This window comes from Tiliqua scincoides, chromosome 5 (assembly GCF_035046505.1).
Source record: "Tiliqua scincoides isolate rTilSci1 chromosome 5, rTilSci1.hap2, whole genome shotgun sequence".
Lineage (NCBI taxonomy): Eukaryota > Metazoa > Chordata > Lepidosauria > Squamata > Scincidae > Tiliqua > Tiliqua scincoides.
This window is the reverse complement of record NC_089825.1, coordinates 10839715-10866674: the sequence shown is the minus strand read 5'-3', so window position 1 is coordinate 10866674 and position 26960 is coordinate 10839715. Positions and strand designations below refer to the sequence as shown.

Below are 26960 nucleotides of genomic sequence, written 5' to 3'. Positions count from 1 at the left end.
AATGCTCTGAAAACACACCTGTTCCTTGACACCTATTAGATATTGCATGTAGCATACTTGTCTTATTCATACTCAAAAGTTTAAATTATTTCGAGGTTGGAATTTTGCTATTTTGTGCAGCAAGCCATACTGCACTGCAATTGATCAACGTTCATATTATTTCTATGTAAATAACAGTCACAACATCCAGTTAAAACTACAGGAGGAATTCAGAATGGCAGAATGTAATCACCCTGCCTAGAATATAGCCAGATCACCATGGCTGACATTTCTCTTCTAGTGAGATCTTTGAAAGTGCAGTGATTAGTTGCAGTGCTTTACATAATTAAATCAGAATATGAGTGAACATTCAAAGCAGAACTTAGAAATCTCCTACCAATTCATCACCTACTAGAACTGCAAAAGATACCATTCTCATGATTTATATTTCATACTATGAATGCTAGCACAAATACATGAACTGGAGCCATCATTCAAGTACATGAGAAAGGTGGGAGACAAACCCATCATTTAAAAAAGATCTCCCTCCCCTAATTTGGGAGTTGCTTGTACAAAGCAGTAAATCAGCAATTCTATTTTAACACCATGCAGTGGGGGTGGAAACACTCTCATTTTTTTTTAACAAATTTCCATTAATACAGAATAGGTTGCATAGGATTGAGAGAGAGAGATTTAAACCTTAGCAACATACTAATTTTGCATACTAAGCAACATACCCTAGTCTGCTAACATTTGCTTTTTTTTCCTCCAAGCTTAAAAACTTCAACAGTTTGGTCACATCTCATGCATCAAAACATATTTCCAACTAACCATAAACACAATGTGGTATTTCAATTATTAGGTTTTTCTACTAATAAAAATGGAGAAGAACAGTTAACCAAAGCATCCCTAAATTAAAAACAAACAAAAAACCATTCACTCATTATTTTGTCAGTCAAATCTGGGCTGCTGCTAAAACAGCTATGTTCAATCACTGTGCTGCAACACACTGGTGTGCCACAAATGGTCTGCAGGTGTGCCACAACAGTTTAGGGGAGGATCATATAGAAGTAGGGCCATTGGGGGATGTGAGCCCCCGGCTGGCAGTGTGGTGTCCCTTGTCAACTCTCAAAAAGTGATGGTGTGCCTTGACAATTTTAATGCCTTCTCGGTGTGTCAGGTGATGGAAAGGGCTGAAAAATTGCTGTGCTAGAGTATCCCTTAAATCAGGGGGGCTGCATTTATGAGAGTCGGCTTGACAGAAATGGCAAAAGTTACCCAAGTCTAACAAGCCCACCAAGTCTTGTTATCAATAACACCTTCCCTAAATACCTGATTTACCAGTGAAAAACAGACACAAGGCACAAAGGATTTCCCTTTTCCTTCCTAAATGTTGACAAATAAGAAGTTCTTCCTAAGAAGCAGCGTTATCATGACAGAAAAAAATCTCACCATTGCCCACTGAACTTAATGCAGTCCAACAGCCACCCCTCTGCATACAAAGGCATGTTTGTGCCTCCATCCTCATGAACTGCCAAAACCAACACTGTTATACAAAAGGATACAAAAGATCTCCTCTATGGAGAACTCGTGCAAGGAAAGCGCCCTACAGGTAGACCACAGCTGCGATACAAGGACATCTGCAAGAGGGATCTGAAGGCCTTAGGAGTGGACCTCAACAAGTGGGAAACCCTGGCCTCTGAGCGGCCCGCTTGGAGGCAGGCTGTGCAACATGGCCTTTCCCAGTTTGAAGAGACACTTGGCCAACAGTCTGAGGCTAAGAGGCAAAGAAGGAAGGCCCATAGCCAGGGAGACAGACCAGGGACACACTACACTTGCTCCCAGTGTGGAAGGGATTGTCACTCCCGAATCGGCCTTTTCAGCCACACTAGACACTGTTCCAGAACCACCTTTCAGAGCGTGATACCATAGTCTTTCAAGACTGAAGGTTGCCAACTATATACAAAAGGTTATGCTGCAAAAACTGAGCCTACGATCCAGGATAACTGCATATCAACAAAATCACCAATACTATTTCCTTTTCAATATAAGGAGTCATAACTGGTGGCATAGCTGAGGGGGGATGGAGCAACCTCTCATGACCAGAAGTGACATCATCAAGCAGGAAAATTTTTAACAATCCCAAGCTGCAATCCTACCCACACTTACCCAGGAGTAAGTCCCATTTACTATAATTGTTAAAAGAATATACACAGTAGCCTGTTAAAAGTAGAGGTATGTAACGGTGGCATCAAATCTAATATATTAAAAAAATAAAATATTGAAATGAATGGGACTCACCTGAAATTGGCTGGCGACCCACCTAGTGAGTCCCAACACAGTTTGAGAAACACTGTCCTAGACGAAATTTCTCCAGTTTGTTCGGAACTCAGAAGAATATCTCCTTAGCAATGCTTAAATACTATTCTTGAACTTTTTCTCCTCTGGCTTCCTGAAGAATAACCATTCACATTAAAGGTGATGGTTTTTAATCCACAAAAATACTTGAAAAGGTTGGGAGCAAGGGCATTCAAAAGATTGTGTAGAAATTTAGGATGATCATTGTAGTAGACACCTTTTTCCAGGCAGATCATAGAAGGAAATGGTTTTCAATGTTAGCTCAAAGAGTCCAGAATATGCCACCCCAGGAACCACAAACTGGCCCAAGCTTCCTCAATTCTCAAGTCAAATCTAGCTATGCACAGACTTGTTGATTCTTCTAAGAGGAAAAATCTGACTCCTCTCAGAGAACAAGCACATGAGGGCGATCACTGTTTTATAGCCAAATCCTAACTTGCTGGTCTGCATTGTATGCAACATAAGGCTGAAGGTGACTGTGGTGCAACTTGGAGTAAGGGGATTTTTTCGCCTTACTCCAGCCACTCCACTGCTCCAGCCACTGCAATCGGCCTACTAGGATCTGTGCCAGCTAAATACATAGAGGGCTGTTCTTTTCCCTCACACAACACCAGAACCAGGGTACATTCACTAGAACTGAGTATTGGGAAAGTTAGAACAGACAAAAGAAAACATTTGTTTACCCAGCATGTAATTAGTCCGTGGAACTCCTTGCCACAGGATGTGGTGATAGCATCTGGCCTTTAAAAGGGAATTGGACAGATTTCTGGAGGAAAAGTCCACCATGGCTTACAAGCCATGATGACTATGTGCAAAATTCTGATTTTAGAAGTAGGTTACCTTAGAATGCTAGGTGCAAGGGAATGGCAACAAGATGCAGGTCTCTTGTTGTCTTGTGTGCTCCCTGACACATCTGGTGGGCCACTGTTAGATACTGGAAGCTGGACAAGATGGGCCTTTGGCCTGATACAGCAAGGCTCCTCTTATAGTCTTAACACATTTTTGCCCAGCCCACTGATGTAGCCCTGTTGCATATATGCTACATTGGGCAAAACTAGCTTAGGGACCTTAGCTCTGATTCCAAAAAGGACCTTATGCAGTAGTGTAGCTAGAGGGGGTACAAAGCACTAAGTTTTACACAGGGTCTCATCGCATTGGGCAAGCAGCCCCTCCCCTTCGGAGCCATTCCAGGCTGTTAGAGCAAAATGGAGGCAATGCTCTAGCTACACTACTGAATTCATGTTTTAATCCAGTGTTTCTCAGCATTTATCCTCCACTCTATTGCTTCACATGTTCCACCTACTGGAAGTACCACTGGAAATAACTAGTGATGATGTCATCACCAGTTACTTCCGGGTTAAGAAGCCAGATGCAACGTGAGAAACACCAGTAAGAGGCTCAGGATGGACAGAAGGGCTGCCCATGAAAAGCATGCTGTGGGGTTCTGTCCACCAAGCTAAGCCTCTTACTGATGTTTGCCATGTCATGTCACTTGTCTTGCTGCTGGGCAGCAGATGTCTGGGGGTCCCACAAGTACCACCAGACACCATCACAAGTACCACTGGTGAAGTCTGTACCACTGGTGGAGAAACACTGTTTTAATCAATGCTGTTCAAAGCTCCCAAATGACTTCACAGCTTTGCCATAGAAGAATCTCATCTATTTGGTTTGGAATTCAAATGCTTACTGGTGGCCTGCAGCCCAATATTTGGTTTTTTATCTCAAAGCAGTAAGCCTGGTCAATGCACACTTTTCTGTCCATTCTCTTTCCCCCAGTTTTTCCTCAGATGTTTCTTCACATTACTTCCTCTAATCTCCTGCTCTTCCGCTCACCCCTAGAAAATTGCTCCCTCTTATCAAAGTGAATTGCAACCCTTATTTTCTAAGCCTGCTGCGTGTTCTCAAACACCTTCCTCTTGCTTTTCCACATCTTTATTTTTCCTGTGGTTCATTCCACAGACCCTCCTGCTCGCCTGTGTCCACTATCTCTAGTATCACAGCAGTTCAACCAAAGGCACCCAGACAGCCTTGCTCTCCCAGTCTCAAAGGATAAGTAGCACGTGTTAATGCAGCTGGGGGAATAGCAATGCAAATGAGTAAAGTGATGCATAAATAGTTATCTTTAGAGATTATAACTATCTCTAATAGTTATAATACTTTTGTAGAGGTATGCTAATGCTACATCAATGGAAGAAATATACACCTATGATTGTCACAAACTGCAATCTCCTTCCAGTCGCAACATTTTCTTATATATTTTTCCAAGTGGTCAAATTGTGACTTGCTTTCTTAAAACAAATTCAGTGAGTGTGTTCACCTCTGCTTCAGCAAATAAAGTCATGACATACCTCAGATACTCACCTATAAAGTAATCTCACAGGTAAGGTGAGAACAGGCTTTCAGTCAAAAATCATGAAATGCAGAAAAGCATTTGCACTTTTAAAAACCTTCCAAAAGCAGCACCAATATAAAGCAACATAAACAGCTCACCTCAACACCCTGCTTGCATTTCTGCCAGACAACTTTTTATACTGTTTAAAGAGGCACTCCTGGATCTTGCGTTAAGGAGCCTGCTCAGAAGACTCTAAAATGGAGCTCTGACAAATGTAAAGAAGCTGGTGTTTTTAAGCTGCCTGCAATCACACAGACTCTTCACAGACCCTCTGTAGACACTATTAAAGCTCTTCCTGGCTGCCATGACACCCCTGAACAGCCCTGACCCGAGTGACCCAGAGATAAGACAAGGAGATTATCTATCTTTGATTTATTTGGAGAAATTTCTCACCTTATAGGCAAGGGTAGGTCTTCCTCCATACCAGTGTTAGCAAGTCCTTCAGAGTAGCAGTTCTCACACATTTAGCACTGGGACCTACTTTTTAGAATGAGAATCTGACAGGACCCACTGGAAGTGATGTCATGACTGGAAGTAACATCAAGCAGGAAAATTTTTAACAATCCTAGGCTGCAACCCTACCCACACGTACGCAGGAGTAAGTCCCATTGACTGTCATTGTTAAAAGACTATACATAGTAGCTTGTTAAAAGTACAGGTCTAACACTTCCCCAAATGCAGTCACATACCATGACAGCACCAAGTCTAATATATTAAAAATAAAATATTGAAATGAATGAGGACCCACCTGAAACTGGCTCATGACCCACCTAGTGGGTCCTGACACACAGTCTGAGAAACACTGCTTTAGAGGAAGACTTTGTGAAATCACAAGGTGGCTCCCCCAATCATATTGTCTCATTTCCAGAGTAAACCACAGTGACAGGAACATTTAAGATCCTTGTCTGAAGCGCTTCAATTTCACTAACTCAAAATTCAACTCCTCTCAACAGAGACCACCACAGATACTACCTGGGCCTATTTAGTGCTCAATGAAGAACAATATACCAATGTTCATAGCTGTCAGTTATCTCAATTAAGCATCTCTCAGCTCAAAGGCAAGAGTAAAGGTCAGGTCAAAGTGGCTGACAGAAAGAAGGGAAGGAAAGCCTTATGCATTTTTAGAAAGGGGACAGAGCTGGCCCAATCCTATGCACAGATTTTGTGGCATAATATCCCGTGGGCTGCTTGGCACAGCAGGTGATCAGCAGAGCTAACGCCAGTGCAAAGGCTGGAAGGCCATGTGTGGGCAACAGAGGCTCACAGATACTCCAGTAAATTTTCACCAGTAAGTTGGGGGGGCAGATCAGGTGAGGCCATACTGAGGGCAGGAAGAGGGTGGAACTCCACAGCAGCCATAACATCAGATCTTATTCTCATTTCCTGGCTGGGACCCAGAGGTTCTTACACCAATAAAAGAATTGAGACATTGAGAACCAGGCAGTCTACAGATAGGTAAGAAAAATTGTTCTTTACTTACCTGTTGCAGGCTGCCTGGTCCTCAGTCAGTAGTACTAAACACTCCAGGCTTGCCCTGAATAGGATTGGGCTGTAACAGTCGGTTATGTGTTACAGTAGCTCTAAGATGCTCAGGACTAAAGCACTTGTTTTTTTACAAACATTTGGGTACTTTGCTTCTGAAGTTCATTCTCGTTACTACTGAAGAAGATTCCAACCAAATGGCAAAACCATAGTTTAGCCTTCCAAATGAAGCCCTGCCTTACCCCTGGAGGGTATGACTACAGATACAACTGAAAGGTCTGTTTGTCACTATGGAAGGAGATAGGCAGCAAAGCTACCTTAGAGATGGTCTGCACAGTCTAGATAAGTGGTTCCCAAACTGGTGGGTCACAACCCACCTCGGGAAGTAGGTCATTTCCCCTTAAGGTGAGTGGCCCAGCAAGGATGCCAGGAATCCCAGCAAGGAATCAGGATTGCAAACCAAAACTGGGTCACCTGGATCAAGGAGTCTTTCTGAGCAGCAGGGAAATCTATAGAGGGGGCTATGAGCCCCTTGGTCATGGCAATAGTGCAACTGCCACAGGGCCATCGCTGCCCCCTCCCCCCTGCCAATACTTTGTTCCCAATTTCCAAAAGGAAAAGTTTTGGGAACAAATGCTTAACACTGCTCTGCAAAAACATTTTCAACCATGGTTTCATCCTCAACCCAGCACTTAAGCATTGTAAACCTTAGCCATGGTTAAGGAAAACAAATCCTAGTTAAGCACTGTTTCTGAATATGGACTTTCATAGACTTTTGCTAAACCAACTCGAAGAGGAGTTCCTCTCACTGGTCCCAAAATCTAATACTTGTTGCACTTGCTTCACTTACAGAGTCATGTTTGCCCAATTATGTGGACAAACACAAGTCCTGCCCTTCACTTACTATCCCTGTCCCTGCCACTGAAAAACTTACAACTGCCAGCAGCTGAGGGAAAGGCGACAGAACTAGCTCTCTATCAAGAGCAGTTTTCCATAAGAAAATTCCTATGTTTTCTGTAATTTTGTACTAAATTGTTGTAATCATTTTGTGCAGGGGTGATTTGTTAGATACCCCAAGCATGCCAATTAAATGAAAGGATATAAATTTAATGAGAAAAAAAGACACCCATGATGTATGTGTGGAATTAATGGCCTTTTGCCAACAGAAAACCTCACAGTGTATACTTCTGAAAATGTCCCCAAGGCTTTTTAATGTCTATCTGTGTAACACACTGCAAATTTTTACTACATTATTTCCATGCTGAGACCACACATGCAACCAAACTACACCGGAGATGACCTTTATCTCATCCTAATGTAGCTTGGCTACTTGTAACATCCTGACAAATGGAAGGAGAGTTTTACCATACATCGGGTGCACATACGTGGCAAAATGATCATCTGCTCATTCATTCTCAATTTCTGTTTCAATTTTATGAAGCAGGCAACCACCATGACTAAACAAAACCAGCTATGTCCTACAGAAATTCATATATTTCTGTCAACAATGAGAAGACAAAATAGCCAAAAACTATTCAAAGTCTTCATTGCAGCTCTATTAATTCCCAGAAGGGGAAAGTGGAACAACAATGTTTTCCCTTTGCTTTGATGAAGACACTGAGATCATTCTCAATAATAATAATAATAAACTTTATTTATATCCCGCCCTTCTCCCTAAAGGGACCCAGGGTGGCTAACAACATGTAAAAAACACATTTAAAAACATAAATTAAGACAAATAGCAGATAAAAACATTAAAAACACATTAACTTTTTTGGACACAGCAACCCAACCAAGCTTTTGGCTAATAATATTTTAAGATTTATCCTGACCAAATACAATCAATAAAAAAACAAAGGAAAATGGAAAGAAAATATTTCTGATCTCTTCTCTTCTGAAATGCCTTCATATTGCCTACACCTAATTACATGTACTATTTTAATAAATATCCACATTTCAAAGCAATTAAAAGGGGGAGGGGATTCCAGATATCTAGGGAAATGTTTCTAGCCATAGGCAGCAAGTCAAGCCCACAGACCCATGAATGATGTGGTGCATGTAGTTTTTTCACCTCTGTATTCAGGGGCATTCATGCTGTGAGTGAGAAGAAGCAGAATCTGTCATTCTACCTTCTCCCTTGCCATAAGAAGGCGAGGGAGGAGCAGGTGCTCTGGGCAAGATCACTACAAGATAAGCTGTGGATGTAAGCAGGGCTATTCCCATCACTGGGAATATTCACTGTTTGGCTAGCCAACCTCGAGCAAGAGAAACATAACCTGTTTTAATGAGAACAGACACATCGCCCTGTCCCCTCATGTACCCTTCCTTTATGTTGAATGGAAGTTGGCAAAAAGTGGTCCAGCAACTATTTTTCAAGAGTCAATCTTTATAAACACAGAACAAACTAAGGTTCTCATAAAACGTCACACAGCGCAATCCTATCTTGCACTGGAACAGGCAGGCCAGGAGACCCGTGCTGTATCCAGTGCAAGATAGGGGCCCAAAGTGACTCAGCCAGAGGTCAGGGGCAACTCTACCCCTTACCCGCCCAGGTAGGCCACCGCAGCCCCAATGGGTCTCCTCGGACTTGCACCACCTCTGCAGGTGGCATAAGCCCTAGGAGAGCAGAGTGGCTTGCAGCCGCTCCACGAAGCTCAGGCACAGCGGGCTAGGATCAGGCGTATCTGCCAAGTCCCAGCCCCGCCTCCTGCTCCCCACCCATTCACTGCTGGAACCGCCTTCTCCCCACCCCAGAACACCTCCATCCCGCCTCCTCCCCACTCACCCCAGACCCTTGGATCGGCCAAACTCAGCTTATGCAAGCTTCCTGAGTTTGTGTTGGTGCGGAGGCTGGATTCAGCCTCCAACGGCCAGCATGCATCCCTGAGCCGGCCCAGCTGACTCTAGAGGAGGCGCAAGCATGCTTTACTGCATTGCACTTAGGAATGCGCCCACAGGAAGGCAAAGTTTCTTTTTAGGGGGAGTGTTCCTGGGATTGGTATATGACATGTATCTTATGAGTGTTCCTGGGGAACACTCATAATTCCTACACCCTGTTCCAATTTATATCCTTTCATCAAGATGGTACAGATCTCACCCAATATATCTGCCATCAGAATTCAGTTTTAAAATACTATATGCTGTTAGCCACCTTGAAACTCCCTTTTAAAGACAGGGTATAACTGTTTTAAATACATAAAACAAACAAACCAGGGATAGAAAGGGATATAAATGCCCTCATTCAATTTTAAAGTGCCCAGGCAACCGAGGAATAAAAATTAAACTAGCTTTACAAGTTTCCACCACTATCACTACCCCTCAGTGCTCCCTTCTAGCAAACGTGCATTAAATTTCCTGCGACCCCTGTAGTCACATGCCTATGTGTGGTATCCTTTAGCTAAATGGTTTCCAAATACTATTTGCCGAATAATTTATATAGTACAGTTGAAGGAAAAAAATTAATAGCAATATTTCTGCAGGCTGGAAAGACTGTGCCTTAAAAGAAAAGAAATTGACTTTTACCATCTCAGAGGAATTTGTTCTTCTTAATTTCACATGAAATTATGCACATCATAAGTAGACAAAAGCAAGGCTGAGTTGGGAAGTAATACTTGCATGGATAAGTGGAGAAAGAATATGAGATGCGTGAGATGGGTGCATATTAAGGATTTTTGTTTGGAGGAATATTTATTCAGTGACAGTTTTAATATATATATTTTAGCACTTAGATAGTTAAATGTCATGACACAATTTTTCTGCCAGTGAAGATTTTTTTTGTTAATGCTACCTTGCAGCATAATCCTATGAAACAGAAATGTTTTCATTCCTTGAATCTTACTAATTTCTATTCATTCAAAACCTTATAGAAATGCATTGATTAAAACCGGTAGAACATAATACCGGGATAAAATTAATGTATTATTTACATTGTCCCATCAATGTACCTGGTTGTTGTTTTTTTTACTCTGTGTAAAGTACATGTCTCAGCTCATGAGGTTTACAATCTTGAAATTAACACAAGGGAGACAAAAGAGGGAGGAAAGGGGATGGAGGCAGGAATAGATCGGTGAAGTATACACAATTGTTCTAGTTTTGTGTACTTAAGCTTAGTTACAAATAAGGACAAAAGCATAATACCAAAGACTTCCCAGAAAAGGTGGATTTTCAGGATCTGAAGGTTGTTAATGAGGAAGCATCCTGCAGGTGGTCAGAAAAGCAACTCTAGATAAAAGAGGCAGCAATGAGAAAAAGGTGGAGTCAGTCAAGGGACCTTCTAATGGCTGAAGGCGGGAGAACAGGAAGAGTGAAGGTCATGGGGGCAGGAGTATAGTAGGACAGGAGAGCAGAGTGGTAGGGAGGGCAAGTTCCTAAAGCAGGGGTGCTCACACTTTTTTAGCTCGAGAGCTACTTTGAAACCCAGCAAGGCCCGGAGATCTACCAGAGTTTTTTTTTTACAATGTTCACGCCATCATAACATATAACATTTATGTGTACAATGTATGTTGGTGTACCTTGAGCCCCACTGAGTATAACAGGACTTACTCCTGAGTAGACATGCCTAGGATTAGGCTGTGAGGCTGCAATCCTAGCCAAACTTACCTGGGAGTAAGCCCCATTGAGTACAATGGGCCTTACTCCCGGCGTTTCCTCCCAGAGGCACCTGAAGGGGGGGGTCGGCACTCCGCGATCTACTCATTTTGCCTCGCGATCTACCTATTGAGCACCCCTGTCCTAAAGGGTTTTGAATGCAGAGACAGGAAGTTTGTGCTAGACCTGGGAGCGGACAGGATGTCAGTGGAGGGATTAAAGGAGAGACATGAAATGTGCAAGATGAATGATCTTTAGGTAAGTCACATTTGCAAAGGCCCAACACTGGACTGCCTGGTGGGAGAGAGGTCAGTGGATGTGGGGGGGGAGGTGTTTTGGGGTAGGAGGGAGAGGTTAGGACCAGCAGAGCAGAGCTGAGCCCCGTGTAGGACTGCACTGTCCGACACAGGACTCTCCGATTCTGGGCAGCTCCAGAGCTGCCGTACAACTGAGTAGCCCCATTGCGGGGCTGCTTCCCTTACCGAGGGGAAGGGGACAAAAGTTACCTCCCCCGAAGAGTCACCAGCAGCTGCCTGGTTGCACACTAGGTACTGTGGCAGCCATTTTGGCACCATGGCAGCCCTACACACTGGGCAGCTCAGGGTTGGGCTTGCCTGATGAGCCAACTGAAGACCAGCAAGGTGGAGGTTGCTGCAGTCAAAATGAGACACTATCATCCTGTGAATCAGGGTTCAGAAAGGGCCAGATTCTTGAAATAATGTGGAGGGAAAAGCCTGTGCAATTTGACAACAGCCTATGAAAACAGGGGAGAGAGGAGTCAAAGGTAAAGGTAAGACTATGTGACTGTTTTATGGGGTGGATCATGACAACATCAGTGGATAAGAGAATGTGAGGAGGAGGCTTAGGGGAAATATAAAAAGTTCACTGTCTAATACTAACTTGCATTGGAACAGGCAGGCTGAGGGGGAAGATAGGATTTGGCCTACGCTGCCAAAGCCGATCCCACCCCCTCCCAGTCCCCTCCTTGTCCACCCTCCACAAAATGCCCTCTCTCCACTCCATTCTACCCTCTCCCCTCTCCCACCCCCACACCAGCCTGCCTTGGCCGGCACAAACATACACCTCCGAGTCCAGATTTGACCTACAGGGGTCTGCTCAAGAAGAGTCACAAACTTGCTTTACAGCAAGTTCGTGGCACTCCAGGACTAGCAATTGCAATTGACCTGCACCGACCAATCATACACTCAGGATTGTGCTCTCAGGCTGTGATCCTAACCACACTTTCCTGAAAGTAAACCCCATTGAACAAAACAGGCCAGGACTTCTGAGTAGACCTGGTTAGGACTGTGCCCTTAGACATTAAGCCTGAGACAGTGATGAAGCAAACAACTAAATTCATCTCCTTGGGTGCAAGAGCTTGGTCTACACATGCAGCAGAAAGAGATAACAAGGTGGTAGGCTCAACAGTTAGCAGAACAAAGTGTGCTACCTCCGACAGCCAGTGGGGCTCTTTTTTCCTTTCTTTTTGCACTCTATTTAAAAAATCCTTTCAAGAAGAAAACCACCACAGCAGAGATGTGGACTTGATTAGAAACTTTAAGAACGTAAGAACAGCCCCACTGGATCAGGCTAAAGGCCCATCTAGTCCAGCTTCCTGTATCTCACAGCAGCCCACCAAATGCCCCAGGGAGCACACCAGATAACAAGAGACCTCATCCTGGTGCCCTCCCTTGCATCTGACATAGCCTATTTCTAAAAAAAGGAGGTTGCACATACACATCATGGCTTGTAACCCATAATGGATTTTTCCTCCAGAAACTTGTCCAATCCCCTTTAAAAGGCATCCAGGCCAGATGCCGTCACCACATCCTGCGGCAAGGAGTTCCATAGACCGACCACACGCTGAGTAAAGAAATATTTTCTTTTGTCTGTCCTAATCCTCCCAACACTCAATTTTAGTGGATTTTTTCCCCTGTTGTACACATTTTTACTTGCAGATTTATTTTATGAGAAGGAGTCTTAAAACGGCATCCCTGCCTGAAGTGGTACAGCCCACCATAGGAATCAATATCCCGATCCTATCCAAGGCTGGCTCATAGTCAGCAGCAACTCCAACACAACATGCACTGCATGCTATGGGTCGGTAGGAGACCAGGCAAAATAAATTTTTTACTTACCTTCTCTTATACTCCCTAGTCCCCAATGGACCTATTCAGATCTACTCCAGCTATTTTGGCAGTGTAAATCTGTTACATCCAGCATGTCAGGACTGGGGCAGGAGCTCTGGATCTTGCAGGTGCTGCTGCTGGTGCCAAGATCTGCCCTGGCCCAATCTGACCCCGCCCCACTTTATCTGTTCCAGCAGTTCACAATGGTGACCCATGCATTATGATGGCAGATTGTGAAATCCGCCATCATATTGTGAGATTAGGATTGAGCCGTCAAGTGACTCATAAGTGTTAGGAAACACAAATCTGATAATACTGCACTAACAATGTAGGGGAGCACAGAATAGTTTTATCTCTTGGAAGACTTCAAGAAGAAAACTCACAATGCTGTTAGACAAGAAATCACATGCATTAGTCTCCTGAAGTAGGGGTATGAGCACACAAATGTTTAAACAAAAGGTGACATTAAAAAAAGTAATTCTATACACATGGACAGTCAAGATTGTTTCCAGGATATTACAGAAGACTTAACACTAGTGCTACATCACCAGTATTATAGCTACTGACAAAATTACATTAACATATATGAATTCTCAGAAAGGAAGCTCATTTGAAAGGCTGAAACCTAAATGTTCTCTTGAAACTCAAACTGCTTGCACCTCCCCTGTTGGTAATAAGGAAATAATGACTCCAGGGAATCTGCTAGTTAAAAGGTGCAACTCCAATGCATAGTCAACAGGGTCCTTATCTTGACTTCCATCAAGAGGGTTTGGAAATAGTTCAAGCTACTTGGTAATCCAGGCATCAAAAAGTTTGAAGGTGACTCCTAGGAATTCGCAATATTTCTTTAGTTGAGCACTGGGCTGGTAAAATATAACAATGCTGGCTCAGAATGCTCATGGCAGCGAAAGCAAAGTATTTCTCTTTTCCAATCTTAGTTATCAATTATATAAACACATCATTACAAGATAGGCCTTAGGACAAATAATGATCCTTACTGCCAGGCTGGTTACAACAAAATTTTGAAATGAAAGCAACAGTTATTGGAAGGCAAATGGCTAAGAACAGTTATTTAAAGTTTATCAAATAACACTACATAAACGTAAAAGAAGAGAACAATGCTGCCTCCTTCCTTAGGATTTAGACATATAATGAGCCATATTTGGGAACAATAAAAGAGTTATTTAAAAGACTTTTGTGTTTTTATGGTTTCTGTTAATGTGTTTTTAATCTGTTTTTATCTGTTTGTTAAATTATGTTTTAATCTGTTTTTAATATGTTGTAAGCCGCCCTGGGTCCCTTTAGGGAGAAGGGCGGGATAGAAATAAAGATTATTATTATTATTATTAAAAGAATAAAAACAATCTAGAAACCTCTCAAAAATTCCTCAGAATCTAAGCAACATAGGGCCTATTTATGCTGGTGGAATTCTACTCAAAGTCAACGAAAGGAAAACACCACAGTCCTCACTACAATATATGCAATTTTTTTGTGTAACTCCTGAACCTGGAGGCAATCGAGGATCACATGCAGACAATTCACCTGTGCAAATTGACCTGACCTTAAATTGTTGTGTGAATGGCCTGAATATTGGCATTCACCCTCTTCTACATCTAGAACAAAAATGCTCTTTGAACGGTTCTGGAAGTGAAAGAACTCCAAAGGTGAGAACTTATATTGCTAAATCGGTCTCTCATTTGTGTCCATTTCTGATTAGTGTCTTTGTGATACTGCCCCTGCTGTTATTAGTGCAGCAAAATATCTTTCCTTTGTGTCGAAACATATAACCCTACCTTAAATTTCAAATCTGTTTCAAAGCAAGAGCTAGCACTCAAACATCAAGAATGGTTTCTCCTCATACACTCACAGGTGTATAAACCCTTTCTCCTTAGAAGAGTTCAGATATTTATTTCATTTATATCACACCTTTGTTCCATGGAAATCAATGTAGTATAAAAAGGGCTCCTAGGTAGCCTCCCAGTCAGGCACTGGCTGAATCTTGACCAGCTTAGTGTCAGCAAGACTGTAGTCTCGTACCTTCAGGCTATTCACTATAGTCCTCTTGAGAATGGTTTTGGACAATAGGCAGTTATTCTAAGGAGCAACCAACAAAATTAACAGCTACCACATGCAGTATGAAAATATAGAAGTCAAGATTACAGAACTAGAACATGTAACATTACTACAGTTTGTCTATAAATCATGTTTGCCACACGAGATAACTACCTCCGCAAAAAATGCCCTGATTGTTTCAGTGTTCATGTGTTACATGCACGAACCCCTTAAAGCCTGCAAGACTTCAAAACATACCCATTAAGGGAAAGAAGTCACTTATGTTGCAACATGCAGCCACTGAAGTAGGAGATTAGATTCTAACAATGACAATCTGAAGGTGTGTGAATTAAAACCTAAAGAAATGCAACAAGTACGCCAAATGATAAGAGATGGAAGTTCCTCTTCATAAAGCAATCAAAGCTAGAAGAAAAAATTATCAACAAAAAGTAGAATTAAATGACCTAAAACATGAATGATTCTACACTACACTCTGTAGTCTGTCAGGTTTCCCATAAACACATCCAGACAAATGAACAAGCATCTCCTGAGCTCTAGTACTCACTTAAATACAAGCCTGTGAAAGAGATAACTATAATTTCACTTCTTATACTAAAGAGTTAGTAAGTGCTTGGATTCCCAGGTTATCAAAAACATGTACCAAATGGCCAATCACAAAATAGTTCACAAAATGTGTGAAACAATATTAGGGCTGTTACAATTTACGAAATTTGAACTACAAGTGTGCTTTTGCTAGCCCCAGCCCACCTGTCTCAGACCTTTCTTAAAAGCAGACAGTTTCCATCATTCTACTGAATAATGAACATTCAAAATAAAGGCTTCTTAGCAATGAAAACTTCTTTCCTTCATCTTTTCATCTCCATGCCAAAGAGAGCTTCAATATTTTTATTTTTCAGCACGGAATACTTTCAGACCTGCAAAAGGTATTACCCGAGGGTGCAAAAATGTGAAGACTTGCCCCATAACATAATACACCCAACATTCTGATAAGTTCTATCCCTTTCAGTGCTTCTTAAGTGATCATTATTTTCCATTTCTACAAAACAAATGATTTATTGAGAGACTCTCATACAATCAGGCAATACAGCTCTACTCACAAGAACAGGAAAACAATTCTCAGGACCCTAATGTTGTAAAGAGTGTGCTGCTCAGTTTCACTAACTCAGCCATTTTCAACCATTGAAAAACACTGGTGTGCCGCAAATGGTCTGCAGGTGTGCCACAAGAGTTTGGGGGACAGTCATTTGTTAGTAGGGCCAATGGGGATGTGAGTCCCCCCCACCAACAGCATGGTGTGCCTTGTCAATTGTCAAAAGCTGATGGTGTGCCTTGACAATTTTAGTACCTTGTCAGTGTGCCCTGAGATGCAAGAGGTTAAAAATCACTGTACTAACTTGAGAATTCCAGGAACTACAATGACATACCACACTACTGATCTTTTCTTTTGTACCTAGTGCATAACCCCTATTCCATTTCACTCTAAATATTTACTCATTTTCATCCTTTCGGCCATCATCCACTTGCAAAAATTAATTTGGTTTAATCCCAGTGTATTCTTTGGACTAATACTGGCTTGTGTGCACAATTTTTAAAATTCTGATTTACCATAATCTTCTGCTATAGATCTGTCCCCAAAATTCCAAGCCTGAACACACTGACACAGTTACTACTTAAAATTCTGAAGAATATGTTTATTCACAATGTGAATAAACTAAACAGATTACCAGTTACTGAAGATATGCTAGAAAACTGTATGAACCATAGACCAGGACTATTAAAGGTTTACATAATAGTAAAGTCTGATAGCTGCATTGGGGCCCAATCCTATTCAATTTTCCAATGCTAGTGCAGTTGCGCCAGCAGGGTGTGTGCTGCATCCTGTGGTGCAGGGGGAGTCACTGGGGCCCTCTCAAGGTATGGGAACATGTGTTCCCTTACCACAGGGCTGCACTGTGGTTACACCGGAACTGGAAAATTGGATAGGATTGGGCCCTCAATTAACTGATTTCCTGAGCCCAATGTAAAAGTAACCCTACTCCTGTCCAGCTTCACAACACTACACCCTACTCCTCAGCTTTGTGACAGGGTTAAGGTGAGCATGGTGAAAAACTTTCCAAGAATTAGAATTTTGGAGAGATTTCAAAGTTCTTACATTTGAGCACATCTCATTATCAGCACAAGTCCATGCAGAAACAAGGGCCATAATCCTAATCAATTGTAGTAACAGCTCTCCAAGGTCATTTTCAATTGGAGATGCCAGGGATTGAACCTCCTCTGTCTCTGTGAAAAACAGTCGACTCTCCACTTCATTTCTGTTTATAGAAACCTACTAGTCAGAGACCTTCCCCCTTTTTGTCTTCTATACAACACTGCACATGAGGTAGGTGCTAAAAGACAGTTTATATAAAATATTAGGATGGTTAAAATGATGTAGATTGGTATGGACAGAGCACTGTTTGACTCTCAGCTCAAATCCCTGCTCAACCATAAAGGTCAACAGGTGGCCTTGGTCTATCTCTCAGCCTAACCTAACCCCCCCCCCCAGGGCACGGTAATGGTGAATTAGGTTAAGGTAGTCAAGAATGTTATACAGTGAAGAGTAAAAATCTGGAGCTAGTGTTCTATTAGCTTGATCCCAATCAAGTGAGATAAAATGTGTTATTTGGGTGCTTTTATAATCTGACTGAACTCAAAATGCTCTAAAATCAGAGCTATCTTATTCTGTGCCACTTACATGACATTCCTAATACATCTGCTTCTGAAAGGTGGGGTGCAAGCAACCAGAAAGATCAGAGCCTGTAGGTGCTTGATTATCTGTGTTTATATGTACGCGTACATCATGCAAGAGAAAAAACATGAAAGAAAAATTCTCAAATTCCCCATCCAAGATACATTCCTGATTAAGAGCACAAACTCCATTGCAACATTTGAACCTTATTAGAATTTACATCACAGATCTGGAAATTGTTTTGTTTTGTACCTGCCAGGTTACAGAGTACCATCCCCTGAGGGCTTGGGGATAAGAATAGGCCCTCAGTTTGGCTGTACTTGTCCTAAGAGGCGACTAAACAGCCACCGGGTAGATGGAACTCGTCAGCCTGGGAAGGCAACTCATCTGAGAGAAGGAAAACTCTGATCCCAAACCTCCACTGCCATGTGGCTACATCCAGTTATGGAAAAGGCTTCAGGAGTCAACCTCGAGGCAAAATCTGGAGCCGGAGTCCCTGAGGCAGTTCATGGCTGAACACAGTCACGTTCTGGCAACTCCTGCGACGCCGCTGGAACCAACCGTATTGGCCTCTGCCTTTCCATTGGACCATTCCAGCGACGTGGAGAGGGGGGATTTGCTGCATGGGTAACAGCCTATCCTCCATACCTACTTTACCCAGGCTCCGCGCACTGGAGAGGACACTCTGTTCCAGTGTCACCATTCAGAGCGTAACACCATGGTCTTCCGAGACTGAAGGATGCCAACAACAGAGTTGTTTTTTAAGCTCATTAGAACTAACCCAGACAACACAAAAGTTGACAATAAGGGCTGTGGACACAGATCACGTCCCCCATATGGTCACAGGATATATTGAAACTTCCCATCTTGGAGCTCCATATTACTGAAGTTTTGATATACAGATCCTATAGAATCTGCCTTATTTCTTTGTTGCAAACTGCATCCTATTTGATTGTAGGAAAGCTTACAAGGAGTAATATAACAAAGATGTAGGCATTGGAACTTAAGCATCAGAGCGAAAATTAATAATTAGGATTACAACAGACAAACAATATCCTGATCTACATTCTTGTATTATTGCGGCACCTGAACATGCCCAATTCATTATTTTGGAAATGCAAGTAGAATGGGTGGGTACAATCTATAAGCTGGGGTCCTGGGGGCTTTTAAAAACATTTAGAAGGATTCCACAGGGTTTGTACTCTCAATGTTTTATTCATTATATAATGTATGGTTTGCACAGTTACAAAAGGATTCAATACAGAGCAAATTGTTGTAATCAGCATTTCATTGGTGCACTACAGAACTTGGATTCATAGGTCATTATAAACTGATGATGAAAGATGACTCTTCCCTTTCTACTTTGGATGTGCTAAGGAAGAGACACTATGCTAGAAAATGCCATCTAAAAGGCCATATTAGGCAAGGAACAGGGTTGCAGAAAAGATCTTTAGAGGAAAATGTATGAATGCTTCACAAACTCAGAGAATAGAAGACACCAGAGAACCTGTAGACTGAAAGCACTTCGAATCATTTGTAGCAGCCCTGCTGGAACTAAGAATCTCTGGTTCTGGTCAGCGTGCAGATGAGAAACTCAACCAGTGGTATGGATACCACCAGTGGTACTTGAGGTGATGTCTGGTTGCATTTGCAGGACCCCTGGACATCTGCAAGCTAGCAGTGAGACCAGGAACAGGACACAACAAACAGCAATAGGAGGCTCCAAAGTATGCTTTTCCGCATCCAAAAAAGCCCTCCCATCCACCTTGAGCCTCTTACTGGTGTTTGCTGCATTACTTCTGGCCTTCCCAACCCAGAGGTAACTGGCAATTATGTCGTCGCCAGTTACTTACAGTGGTACTTCAAATAGGTGGACCATGTGAAGTGGTACAGTGGAGAACAAATATTGAAATAAACAGATTTGGATCTTTATGCATGCTGCCTTGGGTTCCGGGGAGGAAAATAGAATATGAGTGTAATAAACACCTGTATTAGCTCATTAGGAAAGTGTAGGAATCCTTCACCATTTTCCTCTTTATGGAAATACAGTGGGAACATAACACAAAACAACCACAGGCCACCAATCTGCATAAAGATACTTGACAGGACAACCTAATCCTTAAAGCATCCCACAAATGAACAACCAGTGCAATTTAAGCCTATGCACATTTAAATTTTGTGCAATGGTAAATTTGTTAGCCACCTTGAGCGTGTGCAAGAGTGGGTGACATAAAATTAATAAAATCCCCCTAAGTTCAATGAGACTTTGTCAACTGCACATACACCTGCAGTCTTAAAGAGGCCTACACCACATTAACTAACAGAATAACACCAGTTAATACAGAACAGATTAGAATCACCCTTCATTCACTAAACTGGTGAGAAAAATTCACTTTTTGCCCAGTTTCTCTCTTCCCCCCCCCCCCCCGTGAGGACACCAACATGGTGAAAGAGCATTAGGAGAATAACTAATTGAGATTAAGCAGTATGGATAAAAGTTGGATCTGGTTAAATATATATGGATCCTCATTGATTTTACACAACAAATCTACCATCAGATCACATCCAGGTCCACAGCTGACATCAGAAAAATCACAGATTCAGTACTACCCCACTGTACTACCCCAACGAAAGGAAACACTAATCTGTGCTTTTCAGTGTCATCCTTAGTCGTATGCAATGCAATGGTGAATTTTGGGGATTCCACTCTAAAACCAGGAGGATTCATGTTTTGTATTTGTACTTCTGTATGACTGCAACCTTAAAAAGTAGCAGATCACTGGATCCATGTTTTTAGGCTCTGGCAGTCCCAGGAAGCACCAGTGGTGCATTATTTCACTGGTGCAACCAGTAAAATGGGGTGTGATCTGTGATTTTATGGTGCGGGGGTCTTCCATGTAAAAAACACAAAGATTCATTATGATCCATGTTTTCGCTCTCTGGTGGTGCTAACAAGTGCCAGATTTCTGACTTTTATTATAAGAACATAACAGGCCTCCCCCGCCCGCCCTTAACCTATGTATATATTATGTTAACCTATGGACCCAGATGTGATCTGATGGTGGAATTGGGAGGATTCTTGTTAACCCATTTTGTCCAGCCCACAGGTGTACACATTTGTTGCATACATACAACACTGCGCAGAAAAGACTAAGAAAAATCACAAAACCAAACCACAAGGATCCATTTAGATTTTAGTAGATCCGCCCTGTACTTTCTTTCAAGATTTAAGTATTGATACTCCAGAATCCGTAACCTTCTGAATATTTTGGGAAGGAAAAACTGCATCACAACCCAAATCCCCTCTTTTCTGATTTTTTGTCTAGTAGCCTAAAAGTCACCCCAATTCTCTGTAGGGCAAGGTAGGGCACTGCTCCACTCCTTATTTAATAATTTAAAGACTGACCAAATTCCCTCACCCACTGCCTGCCCACAAGGCTTGCAACCTGTCCACACCCAATGACAATAGTATTATATAACCTTCCCATCCTTCCCTTCTGAAAAGTAAGCCTCCCAGATTAAGGCTACAATCCTATTCACGCTTTCCTTGGGAGTAAGCCCACTGACTATAAGAGGATTTATAAGGGGACTTTTGAGTAGACAGATTTAGGATTGGGCTCTCAGGCTACTATCCTATCCGCACTTTCCTGAAACCAAAGCGTATAGGATCAAAGGATTTAAGGCTGAAATTCTAAACACACTTTTCTGGGAGTAAGCCCACTGAACAGAATGGGACTTAATTCAATGCTGAGAGCATAGGATTGAGCTCCCAGAGACTACAATCCTACCCACATTTTCCTGGGAGTAAGCCCCACTTACTACAATGGAACTTCCTTCTGAGTAGACATACCTAGGATAGGGCTCTTAGGCTACAAGCCCATCCACACTTTCCTGGGAGTAAGCCCCACTGACTACAATGCGGCTTACTTCTGAGTAGACATGGACAGGACTGGGCTCTGAAGCTGCCATCCTAGCCACACTTACTGGGACTAAGCCCCATTGACTGTAGTGGGGCTTACTTCTGAGTAGACATGGATAGGATAAGGCTCTTAACCTGCCATCCTATCCACACTTACCTGGGAGTAAGCCCCACTGACTGCAGTGGGGCTTACTTCTGAGTAGACATGGACAGGACTGGGCTCTGAAGCTGCCATCCTATCCACACACACCTGGGAGCAAGCCCCATTGACTACAGTGGGCCTTGCTTCTGAGTAGACACGCAAGGCTTGGGCCCCCGCCTGCCTCCCCTCGCGCCTCCCCCCCAGCGGCGCCCCCCCCCGCCCTGCCAGCCCTTCTGCTGGGTCCAAACCTGTCTCCAGAGCTGCCACAGCGAGGCGAGGACGCGCCACTGAGGGGGAGGAGGAGGGAGGAAGGCCGGCCCGCCAGCAGCAGGCGGCGTCTCCGCTCCGGGAGGCCCAAGCGGGGTGGCGGCGGGAGGGGCTGCGCCCTGCCCGGCCTCGCCATTCACGCCAGTCCCCGGCTTCGGCGCTCCGTGGAGGCCGCACCGGGGGAAAGCGCTGCCTCCCCCCGCACACGCGCGCGCAGACAGGCCCTCACACGCCCTTCTCCGCCCTGCGCGCGGGCCCCGCGCCCGCCCCTCCTGCCACAGCCACAGCCAGGCCCCGCTTGGAGAGGCGGCGCGGCCCACGCCTAGGCGCGTCTACTCAGAAGTAAGCCCCATCAGAGTCAGTGGGGCTTATTCCCAAGGAGGCGTGTTCAGAATGGCAGCCCGAGCCCAAGCCTGTCTACTCAGTAGTAAGCTCCAGTGCAATCAGGGGGGCTTACTCCCAGGTAGCTGTGGACAGGATCGCAGACTAAGGCTGCAATCCTTCCTGGGAGTAAGTCCTATTGAACACAATAGGACTTACTTCTGAGTAGACATGCATAGGATTGTGCCCTATGAGACCAATCCTGTGCCTTACTCAGAAGTAAGCCCCATTCTATCCAATGGGGCTTACTCCCAGGAAAGTGTGTTTAGGATTGCAGCCTCAGCACCTAAGCCTATGTCTGTCTACTCATAAGTAAGCCCCATTCAGTTCAATGAGGCTTACTCCGGGGAAAGTATATATGTGTGTGTGTGTGTGTGTGTGTGTGTGTGTGTGTGTGTGTAGGATTGCAGCCTTTACTGTGCACCCTCCTTTGATTTCAGGGCATGAGGTTGCAATGCTATCCACACTTACCTGAGAGGAAGCCCCATTGGCTATAATGGGTCTTACTTCCGAGTAGACAGGCACTGGATTGGGCTCTCAGTTCCCTTTCCCCCACTTCCAAGATGGGAAGGAGGAGAGGAAAAGGCGCCCCGACCCTCCCACCCACTCAGCACACAGCCTGCTGGTGACTGATTCTAAACACACATTATTATTATTATACTACTATTATTAGCAGCTTTGTTCTTTATTTTGCAATCCTTGCAAAAGATCTACACGCAACACTCAGCCCCTTTCCTCTCCCCCCATCCCCAGCCCTCCTTCCTCCTCCTCCTCCTGTGGCTCCAATGTGTACATGATTTTGTACTAGGTTTCTTTTTTTTAAGGCGCCATGTTTATAATCCTCCATCATATTAAAAGGAGAGAGGAAAAGAAGGATCTCCCCAGCCCCACAAAAGGATCCCCCAAAGCCAGGCAGAAAGAGAGACACACAACATCTCCATAAGGCTGTAAATTCAATGTGGCTTCTGTACAACAACCCCCCCTTGCATGCACACACACAACATGCGCACACACTCCTCCTCCCCAGACTGGAGAGTCTCACCTTGTGCTCTTCTTGGCTGCTGCTCTTTCTGTTGCTGCTGCAGGGGGAGAAGTTAAGCCAGGCGAAACTTTTCAATCCCTTCTTCTTCCCCAGGCCGAGGCTCCCTTCTTCCTCCTACATATTTTCTCTCTCTCCCCCTCCTCCTCCTTGGAGTTTTATTGTGTCTGAATTTTCCCTCTCCTCTCTCTCCTGTCTGTCCACACTTCTAGCTTTCTGGGGTAAACAGGGGTTTAAGGATGAAGCTGCTGCAGATCCTTGGGAGAAGGAGAACTCTAGTGGTGTCTGCTGGAGTTGCTGCTGGCTCCTCTCTTTCTGGACTGTGTATTATTTATTCCAAGTGGCACCCTGCACACACAAGGTGACCAGACACCCTCAATTTCCAGGACATGTCCTCTTTTTAAAGTCTCATGTCCTGGAAAAGAACTTAAATGTCCTCCTTTTCCCTGTGAGCAGGCAGCACGTAGCCTTCTTGGAATTAAGTTATATGTAAAATAGTTTTAAATTTAATAATCAGTAATATAGTATTTAAATGAACCACATGAAATGAATACACAAGCCTTTATTTTGCCATGTCCTATATTTTCCTTGGATGTCCTACATTTTGGGGTGCCTTGTCCCCTTTTGCAGTTATGGCATCTGCTCACCCTGTACACACAGGTGAATGCTCCAGAACTGGGGCTTCCAACTGTGGGAACAGACTTGTGCTGGGGTTTTGGTTTGGTTGCTTTTTTTTAAATATACTATTAAAAGGACTATATTAAAAGGACTATTCAGAAAATACACTCTGGGAAGCTATTAAAAAACCAAGAATGAAGGAAAACAATTATATTATGCACAAGTTACATGCTATACAACAGTATTTCTCAACCAGTGGTACAGGGACCACCAGTGGTACTTGAAGTTATGTCTGGCAGTTTGCCAAATTCCTAGTCAAAGCTTTACCTATGCCCACTTTAGTTAGCTTGGTTCCCCCACAAAGGCTCTAGTTTTGCACTGCAGGACCCCACCACCAGACTAGCTTGCCTGTTCACCCCACAGAGATCCTTCCCCAGGGGCCAGGGCAAATCTTGGCACCAGCAGTAGTGCCTGCAAGATTCAGAACTCCTGTTCCAGTCCTGACATGCCCCCTCTCCTGTCAGCAACTTCTCCAGCCACCACAGCAACACCTTGGTCCTCAGCCAGTCTTGGGCATGGCAGCCTCACACCAGTTTCTCCAGCTGTTCCAGCACTCCCTGTTCATCTATTAGTCCATTGGTCAGTCAACAGGTTCATTAACTCCTCAGCCCATTAATCCATCCATTTAATGCTCTGCTACCCACACCTCTTTTCCTTCCTGCAGGTGCTTTTAACCCTAAGGGCATTTCTGCCTCCAACTGGCTGCAGCTGTGCAGCTCAGTCACTGCAATCTAAGGCCCTGGTGTTAACCCCATGCTTGCCTGCCAGAGCAAGAGGCCACTATTGATGCCACACCCTTGAGGGATCTTGCTTATTTCCATTACAGCCTGCCAGAGGTTACTTTCTAAATAGCCCTTGTAGTAAGGTTTATTATGCTCTCTTCATATGCAGTACATTAAGGGTACCATGCTATTCATAAAAAGATATAGTGGAATTGGAAAAGGTGCAGAAGAGAGCAATCAAAATGATTATTGGGCTGGGGATCTCCCTTATGAGGAAAGGCCACAGTGTTTGGGGCTCTTCAGCCTAGAACAGTCATATGAGTACCACTGGTGGTACTTAAAGTGGCTCCTTCCATCTGGCAGCAAGAGTAGCAATGCAATGTGACAGACAGCAGTAGGAGGCTTGGGTAAGCAGGCAGAGCTCCAGCATGCACTTTTCATGCACTTGGAAAAACCCTCTTGCCTGCCCCAAGCCTTTTACAGGTGTTTGTATTGTTGTGGCTGGCATCCTAATCCATGGCAATGACATCATTGCCAATAGGTGGACCATGCAAAGTGATACACTGGGAGACAAACGTTTAAAAAAAAAAAAAAGCTGGTCTAGAAAAAAGGCACCTGAGCAGGGACATGATTGAGATGTACAAAATTATGCAAGGGATGGATAGAGGTATTTTCTTTTTCCTCTCACACAACACCAGAACCAGGGGACATCCACTAAAATTGAATGTCAGGAGAGTTAGAAAAGACAAAAGAAAATATTTCTTTACCCATTGTGTAATTAGTCTGTGGAACACCTTGCCACAGGATGTGGTGATGGTGTCTGGCCTGGATGCCTTTAAAAGGGAATTGGACAGATTTCTGGAGGAAAAGTCCATCACAGGTTACAAACTATGATGGGTATGTGCAGCCTCCTGATTTTAGAAGTAGGCTACCTCAGAACACCAGGTGTAAGAGAGTGGCAACAGGATGCAGGTCTCTTGTTGTGTTTGTGCTCCCTGGGGCATTTGGTGGGCCACTGTGAGATACTGGAAGCTGGACTAGATGGGCCTTTGGCCTGATCCAGTGGGGCTTCTTCTTATTTTCTTATAGTTTTTGCAGATGGTCGTGTGTCAGGTTGAATAATCAGTTGAAAACTTGGTATGGGTGGAAGGGGTGTTTGTTTTTGCCAGAGGAGAGTGGCAGCAGTGCCTGCATTAGAGATTGCTAACCCAAATAACAGGAGGGGCTGTGCACAGTGTAGGTAGCACAGGTAAAGCACATGAGGGAAAGTCAGCCTCCCTCACCTGCTGTTCAAGGCAGGTCAGTAGGAAATGGACTGGGCTATTGCTGCAGATGCCACCTCTGGGAGAGGCCAGATAAATGACATCGTGGAGCAGAGCCTTCTGTGTGGCTGTACCTTTATTATGGAACTTCCTCCCTGTGGAATTAAGAACTACCCCATCTCTGGTAGTCTTCTGGTGAGACCTGAAGATTTTCCTTTTCTGTTAGGCCTTCCCTTCTTAGTTGGCTGCTTTGGGGTTTTGTAGTTGCGTTCCTTGTTATGTTCCAGTGTTTTTGTTGTTGTTTTTTAATTGCACTGCTCTATACAGGCACTCCCTGACTTACATCAGAGTTCCATTCCAGCCACCCTTATGTAAGTCAATTTTTACATGTTGGATTTCTTTCTGCACTTGTGCAGGTCTGTGGAAGGATTTGTGACAAGGGGGGGGAGCAAAGGCAAAACAGGTGGCCCTGAGTTTCTGTTATGGCTTATGGACTGTGTTTCGTGGATTTGAAATTACATAAATCAAGGCTTGAGGTCCTTCTGTATTGCACTTTATAGTTCTTATTTTGCATGTTTACTGTTTTCATGACAGGAAAGCTTGAGTGCTCCAACTATTCAGAGGGAAAGGTAGGATATAAGTCACATTTATATAAACCACAGGATATAAATACATTTTCAAAAATTGAGAAAAAGAACTTTCTGAAGGCATCAGAGAGCAAGTGGCAGAGTTCTATGTTTTGTTCTGTGTTAGAAAAGGAAAACTAATGAGGCTAATGTGATTTCTAGATATAGATGATGTTTTGTTTGCCAACCCTGCAGT

General features: G+C 43.6%; 1 protein-coding gene across 8 annotated transcripts in view; it reads right to left on the bottom strand.

Moving 5' to 3' along the window:
* The window catches only part of ZMYND11 (zinc finger MYND-type containing 11), a 112215-nt gene extending 88531 nt beyond the window's left edge, over window positions 1-23684 (bottom strand). For 3 of the 8 annotated variants that reach the window (XM_066627871.1, XM_066627874.1, XM_066627875.1), the window contains exon 1: window positions 22038-22236. In XM_066627871.1, the coding sequence (XP_066483968.1) occupies window positions 22038-22192 (155 nt within the window). In that variant the 5' untranslated portion in view covers window positions 22193-22236. Of the gene's footprint in view, window positions 1-22037; window positions 22239-23479 lie in introns of those variants that run through there. The other 5 variants (XM_066627872.1, XM_066627873.1, XM_066627869.1 and 2 more) reach the window with 4 other exon arrangements.
* Window positions 23685-26960: the final 3276 nt, after the last annotated feature.